This window comes from Cetorhinus maximus, chromosome 1, assembly GCF_964194155.1.
Source record: "Cetorhinus maximus chromosome 1, sCetMax3.hap1.1, whole genome shotgun sequence".
NCBI classification, from domain to species: Eukaryota; Metazoa; Chordata; class Chondrichthyes; order Lamniformes; family Cetorhinidae; genus Cetorhinus; species Cetorhinus maximus.
In genome coordinates, this window is record NC_135879.1 from 115,895,616 (window position 1) to 115,921,920 (window position 26,305).

General features: G+C 44.3%; 1 protein-coding gene across 2 annotated transcripts in view; it reads right to left on the bottom strand.

The window, feature by feature from the left end:
* ccdc149a (coiled-coil domain containing 149a) overlaps nucleotides 1-26,305 on the bottom strand; it is a 169,209-nt gene that overhangs the window by 34,130 nt on the left and 108,774 nt on the right. Inside the window, exons 10-12 of one of the 2 annotated variants that reach the window (XM_078545886.1) lie at nucleotides 21,341-21,417; nucleotides 10,955-10,987; nucleotides 6,895-6,999 (exon numbers count right to left, since the gene is read on the bottom strand). In XM_078545886.1, coding sequence (XP_078402012.1) covers nucleotides 6,895-6,999; nucleotides 10,955-10,987; nucleotides 21,341-21,417 — 215 coding nt within the window. The remainder of the gene's footprint in view (nucleotides 1-6,894; nucleotides 7,000-10,954; nucleotides 10,988-21,340; nucleotides 21,418-26,305) is intronic. The other variant, XM_078545892.1, reaches the window with a different exon arrangement.

Consider the following 26,305-nt stretch of genomic DNA (forward strand, 5'->3'; position numbering starts at 1 on the left):
CATGCTAGTACCTTGCCTCTAACACCATGGGCTCTTATCTTACTGAGCAGCCTCCTGTGCGGCACCTTGTCAAAGGCCTTCTGGAAGTCCAAGTAGATAACATCCATTGGCTCTCCTTTGTCTAACCTACTCGTTACCTCCTCAAAGAATTCTAACAGATTTGTCAGGCATGACCTCCCCTTGATGAAACCATGCTGATTTTGCCCTATTTTACCATGCACTTCCAAGTATTCTGAAATCTCATCCTTAATAATGGACTCTAAAATCTTACCAACGACCGAGGTCAGGCTAATCGGCCTGTAATTTCCCATATTTTGCCTCACTCCCTTCTTAAACAGGGGAGTTACATTAGTGATTTTCCAGTCCTCTGGGACCCTCCCTATACTGTCTTGTAAGCAGACCTCATAAGATGTAGATTGAATCTCTGGATTCTGGGTGGCATCTTTGCCAGCTCCTTCTCATTTAGCAGTGAGACCAGTGGCTTATGGTCTGTTTCTATGGTGACCTTTAAGCCAATGACATAGTCCAAAAACTTCTCTCACACCCACATGACTGTAAGTGTTACTTTTTTCATCACAGCATATCTTGTCTCTGTGTCCGACAGTCCTCTGGATGCATCATACACTGACCGGTGATATCCATCCAGTTGTTCCTGAAATAAGACTGCTCTGAGTCCTGTTGACGAAGCATCGCTGCTATGGTGATGGGCAGGAATGGGTCATAGTGGGCCAGGATGTCGGTGGAGAGCAGCATGGCTTTGATGCAACCAAATGCTCAATCTTGGTGCGTGTCCCAGCACCATGCCTGGTCTTTCTTGAGAAGGTGCCACAGGGCTTCTGTGACCTGTGCCAGATTGGATAAAAATTTTTGCCAGCTGGTTCACCATACCCAGGAATCTCTGGGGGTGCAGAATTGAGGTTGGGGTTGGGAACTCACCGATAGCTTTAGTTTTCTGTGGGTCCACCATGATGTCTTTGTTGCTAACAATGTGTCTTAAAAACCAAAAAGAGGTCTGGTGTCAGCCCTGCAGTTTCTTTATTTTTTCATGCTTTCAGGATTTCAGGATCCACCCTACACTGCCAACACGTTGTAAGATGGTGTAGGAAGTTTGGTAGGTCTCACAAAGAGATTCTGAGCCTAGTATAATTTAACAGTAATTGAGTGGAGACTTGGAGTTTGTTGAGAGGAGAGTTTTAAGTGTCAATTTTGTTCTTAAATTCTAATATAGTCTGCAATTAGCAGTAACTGGAAAGTACTCTGTAAGCAAGTTAAGTTCTTCTTTCTTGCTGTTTAGACAGGGTAAACTCACTCTCAGCTGTAGGAGCTGAATAGTTAATTAGCTAACTGGTTGAATCTGGTTACTGTAGCCCCAGTTCAGTTTACTATAAATTCAGGGTTCTTTAGTGCAACTAACTAACCGAATGAAAACTTGAAGTATGGTGAGAAGGGAGTTGGGAGAAGGAGTTGTTTGTTTCCTCTTTCTATCTTTCTCACCCCATAGAAATTGGTACTTGCTCTACTACAGGTAAAGGAGCTAACTGTTTGGTAAGTATGTGGTAAGTGGGTAAATTCTATTCTATCCCTAAGGTTTAACAAAGTATATAATTTGGTGATAAAGTTAATAAGATATATAAGAAAGCAACATAAATAACTGATAAATATAATTAAGTAATTATTTAAAACACATTAAGGATGGCAGGACGTGTTGTGTCAAGACTGCAACATGTGGGAGCTCCTAGATAACATTGTGATCCAGGGCAAAGACATCTGCAGTAAGTGTTTATGGCTTCAGGAACTTCAGCTCAGGGTCATTGAGCTGGAGGCTGAGCTGCAGACTGACACATTAGGGTGGGGGAAAGTTACCTGGATGCTTTGAACCCAGAGGCAGTCATACCACTTAGGTGAGGAAGGAGGCTCTGCACAGTCAATATGATGAGCTAGGCATCAAATTAAGAAGCAGAACCTCGAAGGTAATTTCTGGATTATTACCTGAGCCATGTACAAATTGGCATAGGACAAATAAGATTAAAGAGATGAATGCGTGGCTCAAAGACTGGTGTGGGAGAAGTGGGTTTCAGTTTGTGGGACACTGACACCAGTATTGAGAAAAGTGGGATCTGTACCGTTGGGACGGTCTATACCTGAACCGTACTGGGGTTGGTGTCCTCGCGAGCCACCTAAGTAGGGAAATAGAGAGGGTTTTAAACTGAATAGTGGGGGCAAGGGAATGAATTTGTGAAGATGTGGTAAACCAAAGAGTAGAGACAGACAAGGGAGACAGGCATTAATATGGGAAATGATAAACAGACTGTGACAGGAAGGGACAGAGAGTACAAATCTTAAGGATAAATCAGCAAATAAGGCTTGGTGCTACAAAAATACTAAAAGGACAAAACTAAAGGCTCTGTATCTAAACAAACATAGCATTCGAATCAAAACAGATGAACTGATAGCGCAAATGGAAATAAATAAGTACGATCTGATAGCCATTAGAGACATGGCTACAGGATGGCATAGATTGGGATCTGAATATTGAAGGGTATGTGACATTTAGAAAGGACAGTAAGTTAGGAAAAGGTGAAGGGGTGGCTCTGTTAATAAATGATGGTATTTGCACATTAGAGGGGGATGACCTAAGTTCAGGAAACCAAGATGTAGAAGTGCTTTGGGATGAGATGAGGAATGATAAAGGCAAGAAGTCACTTGTGGGAATGGTGTACAGGCCCCCTAATTGTAACTGCACAGTAGGACAGAATATAAAAGAAGAGATAATGGGAACTTGCCAGAAAGGTACAGCAATAATCATGGGGGGCTTTTAATCTACGTATAGGGGAGAATTTTCTCCTTGTCGGGCGGGCTGGCCGGGAGTGCGTACAGTGACTTCCTGCGCGGACGGGAGCCATTTACGTGGGTGGGCCAATTAAGGCCCGCCCAGTGTGATGTGCACCCAGAAGCGCTCAGTGTCACCTGTGTGGGCGGGAGGAGGAGGAGTCGGGGCCTGTGAGAAATCTCCATGAGGCATGGAGCTGCCTCAGGGAAAATAATTTCATTATGAAAAATTGAAAAAAAAAATTTTTTTTTAATTATTCGGACATGTCCACTCATGTGACAGTGTCACATGAGCTGGGACATGTTTATGAATTTTGATAATTTTTATTTCATTAATAAATCCTTCATGAAACCTCATCCCACCCATGGATGAGGTTCCATGAAAAATGCGAAGGCTGCCCGGGCTCTCTGCCTGCCCACCAACCTTAAGGTTGGATGGGCAACCCTGACAAGTACTTTAATTAATTCATTAATGGCCTTAACAGGCCTTTGACAGTTTGGCAGGTGCACAGGCGTCTCCGGTGTGCGCCTAGCGAACTGAAGATCGGAATGACGTGCGGTGACGTCGGGACGCACGCCCAATGTCACCACGCGTCACTTTACGCATCGGTGTGCAGGGCCCGCCTCTGCACGCCAAACAGAAGATTCTACCCATAGATTGGAAAAATCAGATGGGCAAAGGTAGTGCAGATGATGAGTTCATAGAATGTTTTTGGGATAGTTTCTTAGAACAGCGCATTCTGGAGCCAACCAGAGAGCAGGCTATAGTAGATTTGGTATTGAGCAATGAGATAGGATTAATTGATAACCTCCTTGTGAAGGCACCCCTAGGTAGCAGCGATCATAATATGATTGAATTTTACGTTCATATTGAGGGAGAAATGAGTGCGTCTAAGACTAGTGTTTTAAACTTAAATAAGGGCAATTATGAGGGCATGAAAGCACAGCGAGCTAAAGTGAATTGGCAAATGAGGTTAAGGGATATGTTAATACAAGTTCAGTGGCAGACATTTAAAGGCTTATTTCAAAATACACAGAATATATACATTCCAATGAGAAAGAAAACTCCCAAGGGGAGGGCCCACCATCCATGGTTAACTGAAAAAGTTAAAGACAGTGTCAAACTTGAAGAAAAAGCATGTAATTATGCAAAGATGGGTGGTAGGTCAGGAGATAGGAAAGAATAGAAAGCGCAGCAAAGAATGACAAACGTTAATAAGGAGGGAAAAATCAGAGTACAAAAGAAAGCTAGCTAGTAATATATAGACGGATAGTAAGAGTTTCTATAAATATTTAAATAAGAAAAGAGTGCATCTGGGGAATTGATAATGGAAAGTAGGAAGATGGCGAATGAATGAAACAGTTATTTGGTTCAGTCTTTACTATAGAGGATATAAGTAACATCCCCGAAATAGGTGTAAATTAGGAAATGGAAGGAAGGGAGGAACTCGGGAAAATTACAATCACCAGGGAAGTGGAATTGAGCAAATTGTTGGGGATGCGGGCTGACAAATCTCCAGGTCGAATGGACTTCACCCTAAGGTCTTGAAAGAAGTGGCTAGTGAGATAGTTGATGCACTGGTTTGAATTTTCCAAAATTCCCCAGATTCGGGCAATGTTCCATTAGATTGGAAAATAGCAAATATAACTCTTTGTTCAAAAAAGGAGGGAGACAGAAAGCAGGAAACTGCAAGCCTTAGCCTAACATCTGTCATAGGGAAAATGTTAGAAGCCATTATTAAAGATGTTATAGCAGGGCTATAAAAAAATTCAAGGCAATCAGGCAGAGTCAACATGGTTTTACAAAGGGAAATCATGTTTAATCAATTTATTCGAGTTATTTGAAGGAGTTACATGTGCTTTGGATACAGGGGAACCGGTGAATGTACAGTACTTAGATTTCCAGAAGGCATTTGATAAAGTGCCACATCAAAGGTTATTGCAGAAAATAAAAGCTCATGGTGTAGGGGGTAACATATAGGCATGGATTGAAGATTGGCTAGCTAACAGGAAGCAGAGAGTTGGCATAAGTGGGTCTTTTTCTGGTTGGCAAGATGTGACAAATGGATCAGTACTGGGGCCTCAACTGTTTACAATTTATATAAATGACTTGGAAAAAGGGACAGAAGGAATGGTCGCTAAATTTGCTGATGACACAAAGGTAGGTAGGAAAGTAAATTGTGAAGAGGACGTAAGGAGGCTACCAAGTGACATAGGTTAAGTGAGTGGGAAAAGATCCGGAAAATGGATTATAATGTGTGCAAATGTGAAATCGTTCATTTTGGCAGGAAGAATAAAAAAGCTCATTATCTAAATGGTGAGAGATTGTAGAGCTCTGAGATTCAGAGGGATCTGGATGCCTTGGTGCGTGAATTACAAAAGATTAATATGCAGGTACAGCAGGCAGTTAGGAAAGCTAATAGAATGTTTTCATTTATTGTGAGTGGAATTGATGACAAAAGTAAGGAAGTTATGCTTCAGTTGTACAGGACATTGGTGAGACCACATCTGGAACATTGTGTACAGTACTGGTCTCCTTATTGAAAGAAAGATGTAAATGCATTAGAAGGTTCAGAGAAGGGTTGACTAGACTATTACAAGGAATGGGTGGGTTGTCTTATGAGGAAAGGCTGGAGAGGTTAGGCTTGTATCCACTGGAATTTAGAACAGTAAGGGGTGACTTAATTGAAACCTTTAAGATCCTGAGGGGTCTTGGCAGGGTGGATGTGGAGAGAATCTTTCCTCTTGTGGGAGAACCTGGAACTAGGGGTCACTGTTTGAAAATAAGGGGTTGCTCATTTAAGACAGATGAGGAGAATTTTTTTCTCAGTTGTTTGTCAGTCTTTGGAACTCTCTTCCTCAAAAGGCGGTGGTAGCAGTTTTTGAATATTTCTAAGACAGAGCTAGATAGATTCTTGATTAACAAGAGGGTGAAAGGTTATTGGGGGTAGGCAGGAATGTGGGGTTGAGGTTACATTCAGATCAGCCATGATCTTACTGAATGGTGGAGCAGGCTCGTGGGACCAAGTAGCCAATCTTGCTCCTAATTCATATGTTCATACGTATGTACATATAGCAAGTATAAAGCCTAAGCCAGGAGCTGTCTCCGTGCTTGTCTCTACACACCTCTCTGTCCAGTGCAAGACTTCCCTCTAGACTCAGATCATGTGTTTCTTTACATCTCAGTTTGGGCGGTACTGTACCCAGTACCACATTAACACTTTCTATGCTAGACCTTTATACTACACACAAGAAAAGTCATTGTTCAGAGCATCATCCAGGGGTACACTTATACATCTCTGGCTACAGTTCAAGATTGTGTTGTTGTAGACATTGTCTTCCTCCTCGAGTAGCTGGCAATGGTTCAAATCCTGTACAAAAAAAGCAATCTTTACCCTTTCCAAATCAAATCAAAAGGAAGTGCGTTCGAAGATGCCACTCCACATGGATGCTGGTTGCATTTCTCTGCTGTTTTTTATGGGGGTTGGGACAGGGGAAAATTTGGGGTACAATAGATTAGCAATTCATTTCATTTTCATGCCCCTAGTAATATTAATATAATGTCAATGTTGTAAGAAAATAAAATCTTACCTGTTGTGTCACCACTGAATGGTCTGACCTATTAAGGACCAGTCAAATGGTTTTACCCTAAAAATTACTTTTGGCAGTATTAGCAGATGAATTGCATAGAATCTATAAAACAAAAACAGGCCAAAGGAGCCTTCTCCCACTCTAATTACCTCTTCACATCTGGTCCCATATTCCTCCATTTCATTCTCCTTCTTAAATGTATCAGACCTCCCCTTAAATGCATCAATACTTTCTGTTTCCACAACACCACATGGCGAAGAATTCTACCTTCTCACTAATCATGCATTTCTATCACTATGCAGAGAGCAGTGTTCCTGTAACACTCCCTTGTATATTATTTTACTTAAGGGATTAATCTATTTAAATAAATGGCTTAATGCTTTTTTCTATAACAAAACAAGACAAGATAATGTCACCCATTAATATCATGAAGTAAATGCCAAGCTTTCTTTTCCCTCAATTTTTTAGACTCACCATTCTGCTGTAGCTGTTGCTCAATGCCCACAAACATAGGTGACTTTGGTCTTAGATCCACAGGTATGGCAGCATCAGTTAATGTTAGAGTCTCCTTGCCTCCTGCTGTCACAAAAGGGTTCCCGGAAGTGAAACAAAAAGCAGTTGCAATATAATTGTCCATAATGTAAGTGTTACAAATTATCATTTAAAACGATTTTCATTTTTTTTCAATCCAAGGGCAATGAAAGTCATGTGTTCATTATAGCACAAACAAAAATAGAGATTTTAATTAAATGATGCAGGTGAATTAAAATATGATTCCTAAACTGCACTCTGTCACTGATTATTATTTCATTGGCTAGACAATGGAACAACAAACCCAACTTAACATTCGAGTGAATTTTCATTTATTAGCACCTAGAATGTATCTAAATATGCTCATATTCTACACTTTTTCAGGCCTTGAGTCATTTTAAATAACTTTAGATCCTATACATTCTTCATTAGCACCCAGTGGTTCCTAGGTATTGGCCCAACAGTTCATAGTGTAACCTAAAATGTGTTCTTATAGTATAACAGTTCAGTTAATTGAGGTAAATAATATTAACTATATAGACATAAAAATAATTTTACAAGTTTGTGATCTAAGCAGAGACTTTCCCTCTGGGACTGCATATTGGGAATTTGGTATTGTGCCCCAACAACTTTCCAACCAATAAAATAAACAGATGAGAAATCATGGGGGGAGAGGCACACTCCCAGGGCAGAATTTTACGAGTCGGTGAGCAGGGGCGGGGCCCACTCGCCAACGCATAAAATGATGCGCGGTCACGTCGGAGGGAACTTCGGACGTCACCATGCCCGATTTAAATTTTCAAGAAGGCGGGAGCGCAGCAAAATCAGCTGTGCACCTGCCGACCTGTCAATGGCCAATTAAGTAATTAAAGGACCTGCTGTCCAACCTTAAGGTTGGTGGGCAGGCCAGGAGCCCCGGCGGGAACTAGAAAGAACATGAAATCTCATCGACGGGCGGGATGAGGTTTCATGTAGGCTTTAAAAAATTTTAATAAAGATTTTGTAAAAATTATGGACATGTCCAAACTCATGTGACATTGTCACATGAGGGGACATGTAGGTGCTTCTGTGCAGACACCACGCTGGGCAGGCCTTAATTGGCCCACCCAAGTAAAATGGCACCACGCTTCCGTCTGGGGACGCTGATCAGAAGCCCGCCCGTATGTGCCTGCCCATCAACTTCCCCCCGACAGGGGAAAATTCAGCCCCCAGATTCCAATATGCACTTTCAGTGTGTGATGCTCTACAAAGGACTAAGTATCTGCAAGGCTATCCTTTCTGGCTACATTATTTAAATTTTCATTATTCAATTTTTTCTTCTTCTCCCTATGCTGCTTTGGCAGTTTTGTGCCCTGGCCAGCTGGGGGGATAGTCAGACACAAGAATAGTGAAGGGCAACCTCACGTTTTTCCTTTCTTGAGAAATCACTGGGCTCTCCTTGTCTCCATCTTTGTACAACTGAGGTCAGTAACTTGCAGTGTGGAGAAATTATGGTTTTAGCACCAAGTACTTAATTTATTCATAACATCCAAATTTGGAAATCATATTCTGCATTCATTCAAACTGTTAAATGTGCATTTTTAAATCTGTTACTGGCAGATGAATTTTAATTTTAGTTAATTGTGCAAGTAGTGCATAAAGTGGAGGAAGTGCAGTTTAGTCTTAATCAAATGATACCTGGACACCAAGGACTAAACTATGCGGAGAGTTTAAGGGGTGATTTGATCCAAGTTTTCAAGATATTAAGGGAAACAATTGTGTAGATTGGGAGAATCTATTTCTGCTAGTTGGGGATTCTAGGGCCAGGGGAACACTCTAAAAATTAGAGTCAGATCTTTCAGGATTGAAATTTAATGCCCTCCCTCCTGGTGAGTTTGGTGGCAGGGGGCATTTAATCAAGTGGGAGGGTGGCAGGTGGGGACCCCTCCATCTTCCTGTTCCCACCCCAATTAAGTCCATGGTGGGAAGGCCCATCAATGGCCTTCCACCAACCCCCATCGCCAATTGAGTCCATTAAGTGGGCAATTAACCACTGTGTGCATGGAGGTTCACTACGTGAGGAGCACAACCAGCAAACCCATACAGGGTTCAAAGGTACTGTGCCTGATTGAGGGACCCCACATTGAGAAGGAGGGTGGCTGCTGAGAGCCAACCTCCTGCCCTTGCTGCTGAATCTCTTCCCCCATCCTCCCCTGTCACCCCTTCCACCATCACCCACCTGTGGCCTGGAATTCAATGACGATACAAGGCCTCCCCAGTGGCACTGCTGTACAGCAGACTTCCGCCCTGGGATCCTTGATCCTGGGGAAGGCCCTGTTCAGAGTGGCACTTAATGCAGATGGTCTCCCTAAAGGAGGTGAAGTAGAGCTCTTGCCAGCTCTCCAGCCACCAGGCAAGACCCCATCACCTCTATTAAAAACCACCCAAGGAAACTCTTCTTCACAGGGTTGTGAAAGTTTGGAACTCTCTTTGGCAAATGGCAATTGATGCTAGATCAATCATTAATTTTAAAATTGACAGTGTTAGCCAAAGATATGAAGGTATATGAAGCAAAGAGGGGCATATAGAGTTAGGCTGCAGATCAGCCAAGATCTCATTCAATGGAACAGGCTTGAGGGGCTAAATGGCCTATTCCTGATCCTGGACCGAATTTTCGCTCCCGAGTCGGGAGCAGAGAATCCGGAAAATTCCCAACTCTGCAACATCTTGGGAGAAAGTACTGCGGATGTTCGGATTTTCAGTCCAGGGGAGCAGGGGAGGTGGCAGGTGTTAATGGGAGTCGGGTCACCCCCATAAACAGTGCTGAGGCAGCCACGGGCTGCTAGATGCAGAGGTGGGCTGGTTAAAAGGCCTTGGAACTCTAATACTTTGTCCCAGCCATAAAAAAAACAATAAAATTCAGAAACAGCCCTCGCCCTTCACACCTCATGGCCCATCCATGCCAACTCATGCCACTTCATGTCCCCCCCACCTACCCCCATGGCCCCTCCTACTCTCCATGAAAATTTATGCCCCTCTGCTCACCATCCTTTGGCCTTAAACCCACTATGCTAATTCACCCAGCACCCACCATGGGCAAACCTCAGGAGCCATGGTGAGATAAACTAAAGTTCTAAGTGTCTATTGATTATTCACTGTTTTAAAACTCTCATCCTAAAAACCCATTCAATACATTTAATGTATTCAAGTACTTAATTCCTTACAAAAACAAGCCTTTCCTTCAAGTACTTAATCCCTCATGAAAACAAATATTTGCATTCATAGCCCCGCAAAGACTTTATAATCACTTGGAGCTGTCAATCAAACTGAACTTACAGGCCCCTCACTGTAATAATGCTAGGTTGTGGAATCAGTCATGCAGCACTAATCCTAAATTGATAACCCTCAAGCTTATGTCAACAGACAGTGAAATTGCAAGCACTGATTTTTCAACAGCAGGCTGTTTTTTATTCTATAAATTTAAAAAAGCTGTGGGAATTAAATGCCTTGACATTCAGTTCCACTGAGTTTATCCACATTTTATGCACATTCATTTCTATGATTAACAATTCCAAAGGGCACAAGACATCTCCCAAAGGGTACCTTACCTGTCCAAAAGGGCGCCCTATGTCTCCAAATAACTCTGGCACCTTTAGACATTTTACTCAAATGTCTAAAGCCCAAGAGTCGTGTTTTGGACAACCCACGAACAAAAATTGCATCTGTTTGAGGGCAGCTGCCTCTGTGAATCACGGATGTATAAAGTATAACCTGCCCCCATTCCCATCCTGGCGAAAATGGTGGGTGTTGGGTTCAGGGGCGGGACTTCTGGAATCAGGGCTCTGGGACCATTCTGGCTAAGGCGTAGAGCCCTGCCATTGTTGTGAAAATTGGGGCGACTATGTTCACTTACTATAACTGCTGAAAAGGTGTATCCGGCTGGTTGCATGTGTCAATAAAAGCATTAAATAATTAAAGTTTATGCATGCTATTTCTTAATTAGTATAATATAAGCAAAACCTACTCCCTAATCCCACTGAGATATTGTAGCTCAGACCTGTGGGCAGCAAAGAAAGAAGAAATGCCATTACTGTGAGGAAAAAGAGAGATAAGGAAAATCACTTAATACTTTGGATAATCAATTTAACATGTTTGTTTCACAGTTTCCACAAATGTTCAACTGAGTTCACTAGCAGTACATTAACAGATTATTCATACGGGCGCTAATAGCATAGACTTACAAGTATACAAATTACTTAACTCAAGCGCTCAATAGTGCACTTGTATACATTGTCAATGCTAATGATGCAAGATCTACAATTAACACAATGGCCTTGATATTTATCCAAACCCCAACAACAGCTGGGAAAGGTCAGGGGGTGGGGGGAACATAACTTCTAGCTTTTTAATAGCTGTGGATATCAGGGTGGCTGACAGTCCTGCTGTAGAGAGGTGGGGCATTTTATTCAAATCAGGGTCCCACAATGTACTGGGAGCCTGATTAAAAATTCACTGTAGTTGCACAGATTTCTCAGGGGTCAGGAAATATGGTACTGAAAAGAGAGGTGGGAGTTGCCGACTCGACCTGGTGCCTTTTCCAGCACTCCTTGTGGAATAGGAATTCTCTCTTTAGGACCTCAGGGGTCGTTCCGTCTCCCTCTTGCTGACCATGGCTTCTCTCTAAAACAAAAACAGAATTACCTGGAAAAACTCAGCAGGTCTGGCAGCATCGGTGGAGAAGAAAAGAGTTGACGTTTCAAGTCCACATGTGGACTTGAAACGTCAACTCTTTTCTTCTCCACCAATGCTGCCAGACCTGCTGAGTTTTTCCAGGTAATTCTGTTTTTGTTTTGGATTTCCAGCATCCGCAGTAGCTTTTTGTTTTTATGGCTTCTCTCTATGTCCACTACCGTAATTGCTGACCTGAACTCACAGCCCTTCCCAGCCTCAATGGCCACTTCCTCCCTTCTGCCTTGATTAGCAAAATCCCACATTTCATCCCCCAGCCCATTAACAGATCCTCTCCCCTTGCACCCTCTGCCCTGAATATCTGGGAACTATCCCCAAGGGTCTCTGGCTGCGGTCATAAACCCTGGCTAATTTTTCCTCCTTGCTGCTGACCAGGTTGTCAATTCGGTAAGCTGCAAGGCAGGAAATGGAACAAAAAAGATCATAATGAGGTGCTACCTTTAAGGCTGGCAAGACCTCCCTGTCTCTGGCCTTGCCCAGTACCGGAACTGTTTTCAGCTTCCCTTGAACCCTCCCCGCCACCCCATAAATATTAGGACCAATGTTTCTGAATATTCCAAATGTATTTTCTGTAAAATACATTACTGGTATAGGGAGGTTAGATAGTTTGTCATGGTAAATGTGTAAATAGTCTTTAGTTATTAATAAAATAGAATCCTTACTAAGGGCTTAGCATATTTGTAAATATGCAAGATTGCAATGATATCTCTGTTTTGTCAATTAATTTGAGTTCTACAAATTAAATTGACGATCAATTTAAATCTGATCTGATATTACTGTAATGACATCACCCCGTGCTGATAGCCATAGCACACTCGTGAGTCAAGAACTGTCGCGATTTTCCAAATGTGTAGTTGAATAATGCAAACTGCTTCAGGCTGATTTAAGCTGATCCAGGCTACACTGGAGTGATTTTGCATAACGTGCAAATAGGCCATAAAAAACTCCAATAAAATGTTTTCCATCCACATTTAAGTTATCCCCTTGGATGAAAGCAGAAAACAGAGAGCAGAAGCAGAAAGTCACCCACAGCAGCACTGATATTAATGTCCCCAGTGGCAATGGCTTGAAAGATTCCCCAAAAAGTGCAGCGTGCAGGATTGTGATGGATAGACATAGCTTACAATCATTGCGTTTAAAAAGAACTCCTGAACACCAGCACTGGCTCTTCCTTTTCCCAACAGAGCTCTGCTTACCAAATATTGGCACAGGAAGGAAAAATCCAGAAAAAACCTTTGATTGCTGAGAGAAAAAGCACAGCAGCAACTCAGTAATATCACAGCAAGTGGTAGGCTCTATCCAAAAGGACAGTCAGCCACAACCAAAACAACCAGATCATTTTCTGCCTCATACCCACCTGCAAAGTGCGTTAAAATCTCGCTCCCTCTTTCCAACAAACTGAACAAAAGATTAATCCTATGTTATGGACAGGACGGAGATTAATTTAAACAGCCCCGATTTCTCCTCCTACTACCCGTCCGTAAACAGAAGTTTTTGATTTCTGATTCTGCCCCTTTATAAGTTGGCGTGTTTTCCCCAACCTTTCAGTTTGGAGTGATCCAATCCTCTATTAATAACCCCACAGCAAACTTGAGATCAGGTTAAATAAGAGGTAAAAAAAAGCTAAAAGCTACTGCGGATGCTGGAAATCCAAAACAAAACAAAAACAGAATTACCTGGAAAAACTCAGCAAGTCTGGCAGCATCGGCGGAGAAGAAATCAGTCAACGTTTCGAGCCTCCATGGCCCTTCGGCAGAACTGCAGCATAGTTTCAACAAGGGAGAAATATAAATTGGTTTAAGGTGGGTGGGGGGCGGGGGGGAAGAGACACATTGAGGGTGTGGTGTGAGCAGATAATCAAAAGATGTCAGAGACAAAAGGGTCAAAGAGGTGTTGAAGGTGGTGGTCTTTGTCTGAGAAAAGTGCTAATTAAGAATGGAATACAGGATATTCAAAGTAGGGTTAGTTTATCTTACACACACACACACAATGCAGGAAGGGGTTTTGCAACGTCCGCCCCTTTTTGCACTCATACAATAAGAGAGGGATAAGAGAAAGAAAGGGGTACAGAAACCAATCCAGTGGCTTCGTTCTTGAACCGGCTTAAACTACTGTAGGGTGACCCGTCTTTCCAGAAGCGAGGACTTCCATGATGGGAGAATGCACGTAGAGATGAATTTTCCCTGCCCGCTGGCATTGGGCATGTTGGGCAGTGTGACCGGGCACTATGGCAAGAAGGCTGGAAATTGGCTTCCCAATGTTGTGAAACCAGATTGTGATTGCCTGCTCAGCCCATCGATGGCGGTCCGTGTTTTCCACCATTGGAAATCAGCAACCTAACTGTAATGTGTCTGCATATCATTATAAGGCAAGCGACCAGAATTATCCCCTCTCCACTAGATCATCCACCCAGGTCTTGACAAGTGTGATGTGAAGTCGGAACTTACTGCCAGGGCCCGTCTCACATTGCGGACATCTGAGGAGCAGGAGATGCTGCAACCCGACAGCAACGGGATCCTGGAGGAATGGCATGCTGGGTGGATTCTCATGGACGTGGTTCTGCTGTGAAGCAGCTCATGGAAGGTGTGAAGTCACCGTCGAGGGCCTGCTCGCAATGGATAATAATCGATGGAGTGGAGAGCTGTGTTTGGGAGAGGAATATGTACCGGGGGGTGGGAGAGGAAGGTCTAGGATTAACTGGGAGGGGAAGAGGTGTCGGGGGGTGGGAAGGGGGAGCGAAGGTGTCGGTGGGTGGGGTGGAGGGCGTACAGGGGGTGGAGTGGGTTATGCAGGAGAAGATGACAACTGGGGAGGTAGCTGTAAAGGGAATGGAAATGTAAGAGAAGAAGTTCAGAGGGGAAGGAGTGCGGAGAGGGGAGAGAGACCAGTGGGGGGAAGGAGTCCGGGGGGAGGAAGGAGGTGGGGAAGGAAGGAGGGGAGGGAGTCGGGGGGGAGGAAGGAGTGGGAGGAGTCCAGGGGGAGGAAGGAGTGCAGAGTGGAGGGAGTCTGGTGAGTGGAAGGAGAGGGGAGAGTCCGGAGGTAGGAAGGAGTGAGGAGAGGGAAGTAAGGGTAGAGGGAGGAGTCAGGAAGGGGGAAGGAGTAAGGCTGGAGCGAAGAGTTGGGAGTGGGAGAAGGATGTGTGTGTGTGTGTGTGTGTGTGTGGAACAGTCAGGGGGGGTGGGAGGACTAAGAGGGGAGGAAGGAGTTCCGGGGTTGGTGTGAAAAGGGTACCGAGGGGGTAGAATGGGTTCCAAGGGGTCTAGACAGGGCGATGTCCAGGTGAATGTGCAAGGGAGGGCTCTGAGTCCATGACTGCCTCCTGGGGGGGTCGATGGAGGGTGGGCATGGGAGGAGGGAATGGTGAGAATGACCGAGGGCAGAGTGAGGCAGAAGGGTGGGAGGGTGAGGGTTCGACGATATCAGTAGAAGGGACAGTGAGGGTGGTTGGTGGGAACTCGGAGGCAGGCACAAACCTGGGGGTGGGAAGGAGGAGGTCGGGGAGGTGAATGTGGATGGGGGTGGGATTTTCGGGAAGGAAGGGAACATGCACATCCAACTGGACGTCCTCGAAAGAAAAAGGTTGTGGCCGGTAGGTCACGGAGGGGAGGTGAAAGGTGATGCCGGGGTGTCAACAGTGATGAGGGAAAGGAAATGGGTGGCTGGGGGAGAAGAAAGGACGGGGGAGTAAATGAAATACTGCATCACCACCATGCTGCCTAAATCGAAAGTGAAACGAGAGTCATGGTGGGCGAGATCAGGTGCTGCATGGGAGTGTGATTAGTCGTTGGGCAGAGATACAGGTCAGTTCAGATGGACAACTGAAAGCGAACCCCAGCAGGCAGCATTGAAAATGCCCAGGACATTGAGGTGAGTGTGATACGGGAAGGATCCAGAGAGAATGGTTTCACGAGGCTCCGAAAGGCCCTGCCACACACACACACACACACATACACACACACATATATTTTTCCCTCCAGAATTGATCATTGGGCAGCTGCTCCCTCTGTGGTAACAGAGGACAAGGTTGAAGGGGTTACAGGCTAAAGGGACTCGGAGGGAGAGGGCAGCCTCTGAGATTCCTGAGTGGATGACCCAGGGGTGGCCAGCTGCCACTCCTCCTCCCTTCGGGTGCCTGGGGACACAGGCCTAACTCCTTCAGGGGAAGGAGCACCTGGAGAGACGTCGAGGTTCCCCATTTCCCCTTCCAGTTGCCACTACAGGAACTCACCCACGGCTACCACGATGGAGTGAAGGTCTGCACGCATCTCCTCATTCTGCTGGACAATGGCATCTGTCATCCTCCCCATGGAGACCTCCATACGCGCACATGTGGGCACCACTGTATCAGAGAGCAGGCAGACACACTCCTCCGACTCGTGTGCTCTGTTTAGGGCTTCCAATAGCTCTGTATGATATTCCCCCACCTTCTGCTGGCTCTCCAGGATAAGTTGGAAGGCAAAATCCAGAGGTTCATCATCTGACGTGGACCTCAAAGATGCCTCTTCCGCAGTAGTCCTCTGAGTGCCAGGGGGCCCAGCCACACCTGCCTCCTCCTGCTGTGAACATGTGTCCTTGTGGTGACCGCCAGATTGTGATCCTGAGTCTGCTCTAGATCTAGGTCCCACTGAGGTGTGTGTCTCTGCGCTGGTGGAGGGTGTGGGTAAGCGCTGTGATCATCCAGGCTGCTTATTTCCAGCTCTTCAACGGAGGTGTCCTCTTGGCTGGAGGTGAGGACCTGAATGGAGCTAAGGGACTGGCTGGCTGAGGGTGTTGGTCGATTGGCAGACCTCCCTGTGAACCAATATAGAGATAATTAGTGCATGGCAGCAGAGTCAAAAGGAGAGAGAGCACTCACAGTTGCGTTGAGAAAGGGATGATGTGGTGCAGGATCCTCACAAGAATGTTCGCCGCCAACCTCACCGCCACCGCAGGCAGGGTCCACGTTCTCACCAGTTAGCACAATGGCACGTTCCTCAAAGTGAGTGGCCTAATCTGGGCCACTCCACCACCGATCTGGGAACACTCCCTGCTGATGTAAGCAGGCTTCTCCTGCATGAAAACAGATGGAGAGAGTGTGAGCAGGAAACATGGCACTGTGTGGAATGTTTGTGTGGTGAGCGGAGCCATGGACAGGATGAGGACGCGAGCCTGAGACGATATGAGCCTGATGGAGATATGAAGGTGAGTGTGAGAGTTGCAAGTGTTGTCCCTTGAGGTATGAGAACCCTGTGGATGTGTGATGCATTTGTGAGTGTGCAAGTTGAGAGTGATGAGAAGAGTGACTTACCTTGGCGGAACAGGTGAGGCCATTTATCCTGTTGCTACACTGAGTGACTGTCCTCTTTTGCAGGGCATTGGCACTGACCACCGCGGTGACCACCACTGCCTCCCATGCTGGATTGGTGATGCTGCTGCCCATCCTGCGGCCAGAGCAGGGGTAGAGAACATCACAGCGAGCCTCCACAGCATTCAAAAGTTGCTCAAGGGACGCGTTTTTTTGCCTTTTGGGGCCATCCCATCTTCAGTGCAGCAGTCCTCGGCTGGAAGCAGTGAGAGATGTGTGCATGGCTGCAATTTAAATGTGGCACCCGGCATGATGAAGCGGCGAGGTGATAGTGTGGTGGGCGAACGAGCACATGCCCGCCATCAAAAACAGCTTGTTTCCCGGGAATGCATAATTAACGGGGTGGGTTTGGGATGATATGGCGTGAGAAGCAGCCATTGCGGCCGATTGGTAAAATGTCATTTTTCCCAGCTGCTACCGCACTTCGTGCAAATCTTGAACAATTCTGCCCTTAGGCTTGAAGGCACTGATGCTGAAGTTCCAATATTCCAGTTAGTATAGAATGTAGATGAGGGCCAGGCACTTTACCTGGACAGAGCTCTTTCTGCTGCTACCTGTGTTAGATGATAAAATGGTAGATTGACTGGGTTCCGATCCACACAGCAATATTGCAGGTTCTAGCAGCTTGCGGGAGGTCTTCTTCAGATATTTCCCAATTCTTCTCCTTGGGTGTTGGAAAAAGGATGCATTTTCCTAGGTCTAGAATCTTGAGGCGTTTAATAGAGGAGTCCTTTCTAGACATACCGTCCCCACTGGCCGAAGCTCTGCCTTAGAAATGCAAAGGGAGTTGGTGCATTTCTTTGTGAAGTAATTGTCAGCAGTCACAGAGGGCATTAGCACCTCTTTAAAGATAACGAGGCCCACGCTGGTTTCTGAAGGTTAGAAATTCCTCTGGTATGAGTCATAGCTAGTCAGGGTAAAGCCTTGTCCATTTTTAAAACAAAAATAATAATTTCATAAAGATATATATATATATATATATATTATATATATATATATATATAATATATATTTTCCTTCCTGTCTTCTGGCCGGGAAGCTTAAATAAACCTTCTCCCCTCCACAGAAGATGTTCAAGGCCCCCCATTCCCAGCTGGAAGCATGTTAATCCAACCCCACCAGCACCAAGATGCACGTTGGCCTTAACCCTTGCGTTATGCAAAAAAGCAGCATCTTGGTCCTCCTCTGCGTCCCCCCAACCCTCCCACCACCCCACATCACCACCACTGACCAGCAGATTGAATACTTTTATTTTCACCACGGAGCATTCTGACTTTGCAACAGTTCTCCTCAACTGAACTGTATGTTGACCTTAGACAGCCCACAACATTGCCATGATTTCCACCCTACCCAAATCTTCTCCCAATTCTCCCTTCTCCACCCTATTCCAGCACCTTTCTTCTCCATTTTCCCTCTCCTGTTACTCCCTTTTCTCTGCCTTCACATGCTTCCACTCCCACTCCCATCTGTCTCTTCCCTACACCCCATTCTCTCCCTTGGACCAATTGGCAATAGAGCAGATCTCTATCCTGATACCACACCCAAAATAAGCAAACAGATCCCCCTCCCATGCAGAGAAAGAATTGTGCCTCACCTCTGCTGAGAAGCAGTTGTTCCCTTCCCCAGCTTCGAGAAATAATTTTGGATTTTCCCCCTCTCCAATAAAGAAATCAAACATGAAACCACTTCAGGTTCCACCACCCTAGCATAGAAAACTAGACTTTACGCTTCCTCATTAGAAAGCAACCCATGCCTGCTCTCCCCCCACCCCACCGGAAAATCCTACTTCCTCCCTTCCTCTTAAATCGTGTTTAAATGTCCTCCTCTGCCAACCACTGCTCCCACAGGAGAAAATCATTCTGCATGACTTGCATGGTGATGAAAATGGCTCTGATCCAGTACAACCTTCACCTGCCCATCCCCCACACTATTGTAAAGAAACTGGGCCCTGGCCCAACTCTTGCATGTGCAACCACTATTTCCCTTTGAACGTTTTTAAAAACTGGACTGGAGTTTAAGAGCCAGGGCACGTCCCTGAAGATATGTAGCACAATACAAGTTGCAGGACTTCTGTATATAACCATTGATGAATTATAGTAGTACTGGAAGAGACCAGGGTTTGGTCACTCTGCTCAGCTGAAACATGTTTCAAAACACAGGAGACTCACAAAAGGGAGAGAAAAATATTATCTTTCTCAGAGTGGTGATACCAAATTGCAGAATTTTCTTTACATTAACTTCCAGCAACAGGACATTTCAAAGCAGCTCCAAGGACAGTTCATATCAACAGTGCTATCAAGCGGCACTCGCACAGCAATAACCTGCTCACTGATGCTCAATTGGGTTCTGCCAGGGCCACTCAGCTCCTGACATAATTACAGTCTTGGTCCAAATAAGGACAAAAGTGCTGAACTCCAGAGGTGAGGTGAGAGTGACTGCCCTTGTCATCAAGGCAGTATTTGACCAGGTGAGGCATCAAACACACCTAGCAAAACTGGAGTCAGTGGGAATCAGGAGAAATCGCTCTACTGGCTGGACTCATACCAGCACAAAGGAAGATGATTGTGGTTGTTGAAGGTCAATCACCTTGGTCCCGGGACACTGCTGCAGGAGTTCCTCAGGGTAGTGTCCTAGGCCAAACAATCTTCAGCTGCTTCATTAATGGCCTTCCCTCCATCATAAGGTCACAAGTGAGGACATCCCTGATGACTACACAATGTTCAGTACCATTAACGGCTCCTCAGTTACAGAAGCAATCCATGCCCATACGCAGCAAGGCCTGGACAACATTCGGGTTTGGGCTGGTAAACAGCAAATAACATTTGTGCCACACAAGTGTCAGGCAATGATCATCTCCAACAAGAGAGAATCTAACCATCTCTCCTTGACCTTCATTGGTGCTACCATCACTGAATCCCCCCCACTAGCAACATTCTGGGGGTTACTATTGACCAGAAACTGAACTGGACTAGCCATATAAATACTGCGGCTACAAGAGCAGGTCAGAGGCTAGGAATTCTGTGGTGAGTAATTCACCTCCTGACTCCCCAAAGCCTGTCCACCATCTACAAGGCACAAGTTAGGATTGTGATGGAATACTCTCCACTTGCCTGGATGAGTGCAGCAACAGCAACCCTCAAGAAGCTCGACACCATCGAAGATAAAGCACCCTCCTTGAATGGCACCCTGTACACCACCTTAAACATTCACTCCCTCTACCACCGACGCACAGTGGCAGCAGTGTGTACCATCTACAAGATGCACTGCAGCAACCACCAAGGATCCTTTGATAGCACCTTCCAAACCCACGACCACCATCTAGAAGAACAAGGGCAATAGATGCATGGGAACGTTGCCACCTGCAAGTTTCCCTCCAAGCCCCACACCATCCTAACTTGGAAATATATCGCCGTTCCTTCACTGTCGCTGGTTCAAAATCCTGGAACTCCCTTCCTAACAGCACTGTGGATGTACCTACAACACATGGACTGCAGTGGTTCAAGAAGGCAGTTCACAACCACCTTCTCAAGGGCAATTAGGGATGGGTAACAAATGCTGGCCTAGCCGGTGATGCCCACATCCTGTGAAAGAATTTTTAAAAAGGTAGGTAACTTGAGAATCCAGCAATTATAGCCTGGGATATTAGTATAGGACCCCTTAGCTCATACAGTTGAAGCTTCTTGCTCTTTTATTTTAGCACAGTTGTTGACGCTTAAAAAATAAACGGGTCAATGTCTCCATTAAAACAGCAGAAAGCAGAATTTCATATGAATGTTTTAAGTATATTATGTGCGTATTCCATGGCATAATTTGAGGGCCGAAATCTGCTGAAGTCAAATTTCAAATATGTACTCAGGTGTGTTATGAGACAAAGTACAGAACACCACATATTGTGTTGCATCACTAACTTTAGTAAATAATTTTGCATTCTTGAAATGAATGCTGGAAGATGACAATGTGGAACCAAGCATGTCAAATACAGGCACAAAGCACCCCAGAAGCACAAACACAAGAAAGGTTTGCCAAAAAGTCCAAAAATGCAGTCATGAAAAGTTAGTTATAAACACAGAGAACAGCAATTTCTAATGTCAATCGGAATAATGTAATAAACTGTATTGAGAAAGGTTAAACTATCTAGTGACATCTCATTTCGATGTCAGGTTCACTTGCATGCTTGACCAGCAACTGAAGTAATTTGAGTAGATCATGGCATTGTAAATTAACTTCTATTTTGGACTATTTGAAGATTTAACCTAGAAATAATAACAAAAAGACTGCAAAAAAAAATGTTTAAAATGAAAATAAGATGAAATTCACCTGGAAGACTCCACAAACCAGAAACTTCCAAAGTTCTCAGTTTTTTTTCCAATTCAGCCACACGATTGCCCAGAATTCTGCACAGATGAGAATAATTTCAAAGAGAGAATGTTGAACAATACTGCCATCAATATATTCATGAAGCAATTTAAACATTCACTTTGCCACAACAAAGAAAAAGAAAATAAAACCAAACTATAAACACACCGGTATGATCATTTTATGTATTAATCAAAGAATATTAGTCTCTCATGTCATGTGTAGAGATACAGATGAGAATTTTCATCCTGATATGTACCATAAAAGCTAACTTCAAAAGTCCAACATGGCAGGCTCCATAATTTAAATGGGTTGACTGATGGGAGTGACTATTATTTATAATGTATTAAAAATTATATGACTATGTGCACTTCCCTTCAACTCTTTCCACTGTGAATTTCTATGCCCCCCTTTTTAAATTCATTTACAGGATGTGGATGTCACTGGCTAGGCCAGCATTTATTGCCCATCTCTAATTGCCCTTGAGAACGTGGTGGTGAGCTGCCTTCTTGAACCGCTGGAGTCCATGTAGTGGAGGTACACCCACAGTGCTGTTAGGGAGGGAGTTCTAGGATTTTGACCCAGCAACACTGAAGAGGTGGCGATTATTACAATGCAAACTGCCTAATTAACAGGTTGCATTGTAATTATACCCCCCTAGCAATCTCCAGTGAAGGTGCTGCAGTGACACTACTAGTGGGAGGTATGATAGCGTAATAGTAACATTGGACATTTATATAGGCAGTTTCCATTATAACTCTGGAGATAGGAATTAAGGGAAGAATGCCTGGCTTTCAAAGTGAGACTGAATTACATTTGCTAGTTTTGGTATAAGTATCCAGCAGCCTCTAGCTGCACTTCATCTAAAGATTACACTTGCAATTACATGGGAGATTGACTATTACATAAAAATTACAGCATGGAAACAAATACAGAGTCCAACCAGTCCATTTTGGTATTTATTCTCCATTTGAATAGTATCCCTAATCCCTATACCTCTTATTCTAGTATTATCTGAAAAGTTGGACACCACTCCCTCTGGTGCTAAATCACTGCCTTTTGTACACTAAGCACAGTGTGCAGTGTCAGTGTGACTTGCAGTCTGCATCCAATATCAGCGTTTCAATAAATGTACAAACCTCTTTAAAAAAATTAATATATTTGAAAAGAACCTCATCAGAATCCTATGATGGTAGCACAGCCTTATATTACACTTCATGCCAACTGATTCTATCTCCAATTAATATTTAGAAATAATGTAAAAATGTAATTATTTCAAAAACAATTCAAACATTTTAAGATCAATCTTTAAATAACTATAGAAGCATACCATCCTTCAATAATATATTATTTGAAAAAGATGAATTTTGCAAAATTAGCTTAGTAATTTTCTTTCCAACACTGATGTGGTACATTGTTTAGAAAGTGTGTGATCTTGAGACTGTGCTTACATTAATATGAGGTTTTACAAGATAAATGGGGCTTGTTGTAGTAACTTTCAAATTTGGTATTTTCTACAGTTTCTGTGAAAGGGTTCAGAACAAATGGTTCATAAAGAATAAGGTGCACTTATTAGCACATGACATTAGTGCATTTGGGCACATTACAGATATTAACATCTCTTTCCAGTTGTTAGCAGGATTCATTGCATTGTGCTGTCCTTGCATGATTACTGGTAGCAAGTACAAGAATTTGCCCTTTTAGGCTTCTATATAGGCTTAAAATGTTATGATAACCTGAATCAAAAGATGGATGCAAATCAATTACTTAAATTTAAAATGACTGTTCACAGATAATATGGGCAGAATCTTTCCAGTCCTGCAGAGGTAAGCTTGGAGGCAGGACAAGGTGTAAAAGCTGAACGTGGCATGTCAGGTCTGTTCACCTCCGAGCGATCTCACCAGAAGTGGAGTCAATGCGACAGAGGCTAGCCGCCTGGCAGTGGTGGGTAGCCAATTAGGCCACTATAGGGTTTAATTGGTGGCAAATTGCTGCCTGACATTGGATGGCCTCCCGCTGAGGCTGAAACCCAGCAAGTACCTGAAGGTGGCATCTTGGTGGCAGACCAGGCAGCCACTGATGCCTCCTCGCAATCCCCCTATCATGGAGCCGCAGGGACGAGACGGCCACAGCCGCAGCCACAAGCATGTTTGCTGTGGCGTTATTTATTTTAAACTTTTCTGAGAACGCCTCCATCTTGAGGCCCCTTGCTGTCCCATACATGCTTCAACAATGTCCACCTCTCTGGGTGGGACTGCCGACCAGACATAGCTTTGGGCCTTTTGACTGAGCATCCTGCCTCGGGAGCCTGCCAACCAGAAACATTTGGCTAAGACAAATCTGGGTCCATTGCAGGCAGAGTCAGGAGAATTTATAATGGGGAATAGAGAAATGGCAGAGACGCTAAATGATTACAGTGTCTGCTACACTGAGGAGGATACAAGAAATCTCCCAGAATTAGAGATCCAAGGGACTAGGGAGAATGAGAAATCGAAGGAAATTAGTATTCGTAAGAAACTGTAATGGAGAAATTAATGGGACCGAAGGTTGATAAGTCCTCAGGACCTGATATTCTATATCTCAGAATGTTGAAAGAGGTCGCTATGGAGGTAGTGGATGCATTGGCGATCATTTTCCAAAACTATAGATTCTAGAACGGTCTCTGCTGATTGGAAGGTAGCAAATATCCCACCCCCCACTATTTAAGAAGGGAGGGAGAGAGGAAATGGGGAACTACAGGCCTGTTAGCCTTACATCAATAATAGGGAAAATGCTGGAATCGGTTATAAAAGATGTGATAAATGGACACTTAGATAATAATGATCTGATTAGGCATATTCAAACTCGGTTTATGAATGGGAAATCATGTTTGACAAATCTGTTGGAATTTTTTGAGGACGTTACTAACAGAATAAATAAAAGGGAGTCAGTGGATGTAGTGTACTTGGACTTTCAGAAGGCTTTTGATAAAGTCCCCACAGGAGGTTGGTCAGCAAAATTAAAGCACATGGGATAGGAAGTAATATACTGACATGGATTAAGGATTGGTTAACAAGCGGAAAACAGCATGGCTTTGTCAGAGGGAGGTCATGCTTAACAAATTTGATTGAATTTTTTGAGGAGGTGACCAGGTGTGTAGATGAAGGTAGTGCATTTGATGTAGTTTATATGGATTCCAGCAAAGCCTTTGACAAGGTCCCACATGGGAGACTTATTAAGAAGGCAAAGGCACATGGGAAACAGGGTAATTTGATAAGGTGGATTCAAAATTGGCTTAGTTGTAGGAGGCAGAGGGTGATGACAGAAGGATGCTTTAGTGACTGGAAGCCAGTGTCCAGTGGCGTACCACAGGGATCTGTGCTCAGTCCCCTATTATTTATCATTTATATAAATGACATACATGACTATGTGGGGGGTAGGATTAGTAAGTTTGCGGTTTGCGGATGACACAAAGATTGGCCGGGTGGTTAACAGTGAGGTTGAGTGTCTTGGGCTACAGGAAGATATAGGTGGGATGGTCAAATGGGCAGATAAGTGGCAGATGGAATGTAACCCTGAAATGTGTGAGGTGATACACTATGGAAGGAGTAATTTGACAAAGAAGTATTCAATGAATGCCATGACACTAGGAAGTTCTGAGGAACAAAGGGACTTTGGTGTGTGTGTCCATAGATCTCTGAAGGCAGAGGGGCATGTTAGTGGGGTGGTGAAAAAGGCATATAGGACACTTGCATAGATTACAAAAGTAGAGAGGTCATGTTGGAGTTGTATAGAACCTTAGTGAGGCCACAGCTGGACTACAGTGTGTAGTTCTGGTCCCCACATTATAGGAAGGATGTGATTGCACTGGAGAGGGAGCAGAGGAGATTCACCAGGATGTTGCCTGAGATGAAACACTTAAGTTATGAAGAGAGGTTGGATAGACTTGGGTTGTTTTCGTTGGAGCAGAGAAGACTGAGGGGCGACCTGATCGAGGCGTACAAGATTATGAGGGACATGGACAGGGTGGATAGGGAGCAGCTGTTCCCCTTAGTTGAAGGGTCAGTCACAAGGGGGCGTAATTTCAAGGTGAGGGGCAGGAGGTTTAGGGGGGATGTGAGGAAAAACGTTTTTACCCAGAGGGTGGTGACGGTCTAGAATGCACTGCCTGGGAGGGTGGTGGAGGTGGGTTGCCTCACATCCTTTAAAAAGTACCTGGATGAGCATTTGGCATGTCATAACATTCAAGGCTATGGGCCAAGTGCTGGTAAATGGGATTCGGTAGGTAGTTCAGGTATTTCTCACATGTCGGAGCAGACTCGATGGGCCAAAGGGCCTTTTCTGCTCTGTGATTCTGTGATTCAGAGAGTAGGAATAAACGGGTCATTCTCACGTTGGCAGGGATACCACACGGATCAGCACTTGGGCCCCAGCTGTTCACTATATACATCAATGATTTGGATGAAGGGCCAAATGTAACATTTCCAAGTTCACAGATGACACAAAGCTAGGTGGCAATGTGTGTTGCAAGGAAGATGCAAAGTGGCTTCAAGGGGATTTGGAAAGACTTAGTGAATGGGCAAGAACATGGCAGGTGGAATTTAATGTGAACAATGTGAGATTATCCACTTTGAAAGGAGGCACAGATGTGCAGAGTATTTCTTAAATGATAAGAGATTAGAAAGTGTTGATGTCCAAAGGGACCAGGGTGTCCTTGTCCATAAGTCACTGAAAGCTAATATTCAAGTGCAGCAGGCAATCAGGAAGGCTAATGGAATGTTAGCCTTTATCACAAGAGGATTTGAACACAGGGGTAGAGAAGTTTTGCTTCAATTGTATAGAGCCTTGGTTAGACTACAGCTGGAGTACTGTATGCAGTTTTGGTCCCCTTACCTTTGGAAGGATATTATTACCATAGATTGAGTGCAATGAAGGTTCATCAGACTT